At 45.0% G+C, this 6000-nt stretch overlaps 1 protein-coding gene across 4 annotated transcripts in view; it reads right to left on the reverse strand.

The window, feature by feature from the left end:
• Positions 1-5139, reverse strand: part of CACNA1E (calcium voltage-gated channel subunit alpha1 E) — a 340907-nt gene extending 335768 nt beyond the window's left edge. For 3 of the 4 annotated variants that reach the window (XM_089515901.1, XM_089515899.1, XM_089515902.1), the window contains exon 1: positions 4452-5139. In XM_089515901.1, coding sequence (XP_089372027.1) covers positions 4452-4717 — 266 coding nt within the window. In that variant the 5' untranslated portion in view covers positions 4718-5139. The remainder of the gene's footprint in view (positions 1-4451) is intronic. The other variant, XM_089515900.1, reaches the window with a different exon arrangement.
• Positions 5140-6000: the final 861 nt, after the last annotated feature.

The raw sequence follows: 6000 nt of genomic DNA on the forward strand, positions 1-6000 counted from the left end.
TTCTTGGAAAAATAATTTGAGAGGGAGGGTTAAATCACCATGATCCAGAAAAGTTATGGCATGTACACAAATGATATGTACAAAGATGCATTCATTAAACATTAAGCAATTTCCCCAACAATATGCATGGATATATAACTCTCCTGCATCATTAAACACACTTGCCTCTGCACAATGTGCATGAACTGCACAGTTTTGAAATATAAACTGTTTCAAGAGAGTTTTGTAAGCTGATAAGCAGGAAAGCTCCTTAAACATTCCATACATGCCTAACACATGCTGTCAACCTGTAGTGTCACATGTGATTTCACGCCCAATGGGTGCCAAAGAATGGCATTCATCACAAGCCCCACTGACGTGAATTGAACTTGGGAGAGAACAGTTGTTCTCTTACAGAGATCTTGTTCATTTCAATCAGACTTCTGGAGGACAAAGAGGTACCAACAAATACTATAAAACCAGAGTGCAAGTAGCTAATACCAAGCCATAGAAAAATACCAAGCCAACTTTTGAACAATTTCTTTTGCTATAACAAAACCGAAATTGAACACAAACAATACTAATAGAGCTACTTTGACTGGTTGCTTCTCATTTCTTGATGAGAGTATCACAAACCAAGACAAAGTAAACTCCTGTGGCACTTGATAGGGTAGAAAAGGTGAAAGAAGAAGACAGCAAGGGCTGGACACAGACTGTGGTTTGCTACATTTACCCCACATCCCCAGACCTGCATTCTGTGGGGTCCCACACTCTGAAACCCTGAAAGAATTAATAATTGGCAGAATTGCAGCTTTTTTTATCAGGCCATGTGGGCACAGTTGAGCTGCTGTACCGTTGGATAAAGGCCATTCGTATTTTATTTGGTGACAGTACTCAATCAACAAGTACATTGGCACAGATACCTTTCTTTCAAGACATTCAGGGGTGCTTATATGTAATTCCAAGTTATACAACTAATATTTGTGGTCAGAATTAAAAGTACAGTGAGGAAGAAGTCCATGGAATATATTATGGTTCATGTAGCAAACTCCAAAAAGGCAGGTGAAGTTCCATTAATTCTCACCAGCATTCAGCCACCACAATGACACATAGAAGACTGCATCACCCCTTGCAAGGACCATAAGGGAACCTTGGTCCAGACTGGAGTAGTGGTCTCCTTCAGGTGAATTGCTAGAGTGAGAGTGCAAAGCAAGCAGAAGGTAATATTCTGTTGATTAGGCAAGAATATATCAGGCTCCTCGTTGACTACAGCAGGACTGGCCTATCCAGAGGCCTCTTCCAGCCTGCCAGTTATGGAAGCCAATGCTGTACACTTATATGTGCTACACCTACAGTAGTTTCTGGAGTACACATGAACCTATGTAGACTATTGGAATAAGTCAAAGCCAGAGGCCATAGGTTTTTAGACAACGCCAAGTCTATGATGCCACACAATGTCATGTAGACATTTTAGATATCTAGTGCAGAAGGCAGTTTAGGAGCCGATGAGGCTTAATGCTTGATTCCACCACAACAGCTTTCATTGCACTTCACCTCACCACTCTTGCTGTGCAAAGACAGGGGAATAAAAGCTCTACAAATATTGTTTGGAAAGTGTAAGGAAGAAAGCACCTCTAGTGAGGGACCTGTAGCTGTTGCAAGAGGCATTTCCTGCCTTGGCCTTATTTTTCCTGCATAGGCTAGTGGTACTCTACTTGTTGTTATGATGGGTGAAGATACAATGACACTGTCTCTGGACCTGAATCAATGTAGTCCTGTTCTTTGACACTGCTGAACAAGGTATTCTGAATATTTTGTTTGCCAGTCAAGAAAAAGTGGCTGAGAAATGCTGCTGCTGGGGGAAAATGTATAATAAGCAGTTTCTGGATTCCTTCTGCATAACCAAGAGACAGAAGCCAGGGTGGGGTAGGCAGACAACAAGACAGGATCACTTCTCTGTCATTCTCCTTGAGTTCTACAGGGAAACAGAAGGGGACTGCAATCTAGAACATACCAGAGGGGATAAAGCTGCCCCTGCTCCAAATATTATAGTTATACCCATCCCAGCAATCTCTCCTTGTCCAGTTGTTATGTTCTTCTGTATCTGAATGGCTGCCATTCTATCCTGAGGAAGAAATATAAAGTCCTGCACATATGCAATACTCAGGTAAGAGTGCAGGATAACATTTCCCGCACTCTCACCTGACACATGGCAGACTATTCCCTCTTAACACGGGAAACTCCAAGGACAATGAGACACATTTGAGGCAGACCAGGGGTCCTTAGTATATGCGTACCCTCCTTCAATGTACACCCTTAGTTAAAGAGAACCGAGAACTTTTTGAGCCACGGTCTCAGACCAGGCTCTGGGTGGGGCTGCTCAGAGCGAGAGGAAGGATCTGAGGCAGCATACTTGCACAATGTCCCGCATGCTCCCTTCACAGCAAATGTGTTCAATCTGGAATCCAATTCAGTGTCTTTTTAAGCCAGGATAAAAATTAATCACGTAACCAGTGATTCAAATTAAAATCCCCACTCTATCCAGAAACACATTCTGAAATGGTGGGAGAGACCTCGCCTTTTACGATTCTTTTGCCACCATCTCTGTGTGTATAAAAAGGTATACGCTAAGGATCATTTAGCAAGCATGAAGGAATGAGTCCTGAGCAAGCATTCAACAGAGATGCCCACCGCTGTCCATGGTATTGAAAGGACAGTGTTCTTTGGAGAGCTGGGCTGGAGGCAGCCAGGAACCTTCCCTGGTGCTGATTGCACTATCAGTATTGCTTAGCCACAGCTCAGTTCATTCAGGAGACAAAAGGGCACAATCCCTTCCACAATGGGGGCCAGCCCCCTCAACAGGCAGCACAGGTGTGCCAAGTACGGTGAAAAGAGCCATTTGTCTGAATAGCTAGAACTAGAAATCAGCAACACAAAAGCCTGGCAGGGAGAAATGGTGGGCGTGGGTGGGCTTGAGGCAGTTAAAGCACTAACACTATGCCTCAGCTTCTTGTGCTTTAGATCCCTCCCCTCCACAGGAGAGGAGGGGGATTTCAGTTTTGATTAGTTCATGGCAACAAATCAGCTAATGCAAGGGTGGCGTATGCAGTCACAGTCAGTTTTAATTTGCCCTTACCTTACTCTGGGTTAACTGTCATGAGCCCCAGTTCCCAACTCTTGGAGACCAGTGGCTGGCCTCTTTCACTAGGGCAGTGACACAGGTATTGCCTGGGGTGGTAATAGAAACAGCTTCTACTCCTCATCAACCCAGCACCCTCCCAATATATCCTCCCAATGTACACCCCATCATCCTCAGCCAGCATGTTGCTGTGATGGTGCACATTGTGATGATGGGAGGGTGCCACTTTGGGGCCAGATGTCTTATCTTAACAGCAGAAAGGTACACATGCTTATTTTTGTAAGAGAACAACTACAAAAGAGCTAAGGTAAAGCGCTATAGACAGAAAATGCACGGCACATTGCAATCAAAGGTATGTTCATATGCTGTCTCTAAGGCAAATTTGATGCATAAGGGGAAAGGATGCAACATTTTTAAACATCAGGACTTTCCCCCCACTTTGGGGAAGAAAAGAAAAGGATTATTATTACTGTCCACAATGTAGGAACAGTTCATGTGAGAGGATCCACAATTTGTTCTGCCCCCATTTTGTTCTGCCCCCATTTTCATTTCAGTTAACAATAAGGCAATTCTTCTAAATCTAAATCATCAGCCACGGAATAAATGAAGCTTTTCTCAGCCCACTGAAGAGTTCTGGGCAATTTAAAAGCTTGCGTACTTTTGCACCACATCAAAATTGGTTCAATCAAAAAAACTGCAATGCCCATTTAGCATGGGTTTTTTCCCCCCAAAAGGCTCTGTATGTATTAAGATGTAGCTCTCAGTAAGTATGCTAAACTGCACAGAGCAATCCCCGTGGAATGCTCACAAGTGGATGAGAGAGTTTCTTGTGAATATGAGGAATTCAGCTTTCGAAAAAGCTAATGATTAAATATGAACTCAAGTTCCCCTTTCCTCTGTCATTACTTTCCAATTACAACATGTCCTTAAGATTCTGGAGAACTTCTAGCCTCTAGTCTTGGCTGGACCCAATGCATCCTATTCCAGATCCCTTCAGCCAACAAGCTGGGCTGTGGCTTTCTCAAAAGAGCCAAGCCAGCCGGTCCAACACAGATGACAGGTCTCACCTGTAGCCAGGCGAGGAGAAAGACAGGTTGCAACATCAGAAAAACTAGAAAGACAAGCAATCACAAAGAAGCCGTAGGAATAAAAAGTCAGGGTGGGACCACCACACATGCACTTAATGCCGCTCTCTCCATGTGGCTGGGTACAGAATAGAATGGGAGACAGGACAGCTTACCTTTGCCCACACTGCTGATTCAGCAAGTGCCACACATGGCATGTAAAAACCAGCTAGAATAGGGGCAGGAGAAGAGAGAGAAGGAAAGGATATGGCCAGTCGATAAGCTTCTTGGCATATTTCCTGACAATGTTATCTTCCCCAAAGATGAAGAGTGATCTGTTGACTGTGAAGCAGTTCTGTCGGACGGGGATGGGGTTGTACAGTGCCATCGTCCTGGCCCGTTGGGCTTTGGTTTGCTTATAGGCTCCTGGGGTCCCCCCTTGAGGTGCCGGGGCTCCCTGGCGGTTCCTGTTCTGTTCAGTGGCTCCATCACTGGATCCCAGCCTGCCAGCCATCGCCTCACCAAAGCGAGCCATTCTGGAAGGAAAAGAGAGAAGTGATCCGATCAAGGCCCTCTCCTGCCCACAAAGAAGCAACAAAGCAGGAATCAATGTGTCTGTGGGGAGTGGAGGGGGTGGTGATCCCACAAGAGCACCCCCTGTCTCCTCTTTCTTGGTGATGCTTTCAAAGCCACACGTTCAAGGACTCCTCCATTCCTCTGGAAGCAGTGCTTGGCATTTCAGGCATACAATCCTTTCAACAGAAAACACAAGGCATGTTTTTTAAAGACAAGGGGGAAAAAAGAAAAATCCCCACCAAGTCAGCCAACTCAGCAAGCAATAGCCATGGCGAATGCTTCAGAGAATGGTCAGATTTCTCCTAATAGGAGGTAGGTAGGGTTGTGTGTGAGAGAGAGAATGTGTGTGTGTGTATGTGTGATCTGGGAGAGGCAGCTCAGATCCAGTGCCTTTTTACGGTGGAGCTCACTGCACTGAGGCTGGGCTTTAAATCAGATACGTTCTCTTGCTCCTCCTCCTCCTCTTCCTCCTCCTGGCTTTGTTTAAAGAAAATAACCCAAATAATAACAATAAAGAGACAGTGTCTCTTCCCTTCTCCACCTCCTTCCTTGGACCCCCACAAAGGATCCAATCTAGAGGCACTGGGGTGGCTGTCACAATCAGCCAGGAAAGGGTCTCTGCCATCCAAGCCCTTCTTCCATCTGCCCATCAGGAAAGGGAGAAGATTGCCATTGGGTGAGCCAGGATGCGAAGAGGTGGAGAAACAGGTTGCAGCCCACTCCAGCCTAGTTAGAGAGCAAAGTGTTTTAACTTCCTTGCCATCGGCTCCATCTTCCTGCTTAAAATGGGAAAAAATTATCTCAATTTTCCATGCAAGGTGGGGGGGGGGGGGGAGAGAAAAGCATCCACCTCCCTCTTTCTCCCACACAGTACCTTTCACAAGAGAATTAATACAATTACACTGGGAGGGGAGTGCATGCTAACAATGGCTTTGACTAAGCTTCTGTGCCTTCTATTCATTTTCTCTCCCCACCACCATCACAGAGAGAGGGAGGGAAGGAAGGAAGGAGAGAGAGAGAGAACACTTCTGTTTAGCAACCAGATTATCCATGGGAGGATAAGAAAGAAGGGGAGAGGTTCAAGAAAGAACAAAGAAATTTCATTTTAGTTCTGGGTAGGAGCATAAGATTGTTGAACAGAGGGGTGAAAAAAACCACAGAGATAGCTAGGTAATTTCTTTTTAGATAATGTCTCAATAGCTTCTCTTTTTTAGGGCAAAGGGATCTTGTAGCACCTTTGAG

Source organism: Sceloporus occidentalis, unplaced genomic scaffold (genome assembly GCF_023333645.1).
Source record: "Sceloporus occidentalis isolate IW3139 unplaced genomic scaffold, rSceOcc1.0.p SCAF_3, whole genome shotgun sequence".
Lineage (NCBI taxonomy): Eukaryota > Metazoa > Chordata > Lepidosauria > Squamata > Phrynosomatidae > Sceloporus > Sceloporus occidentalis.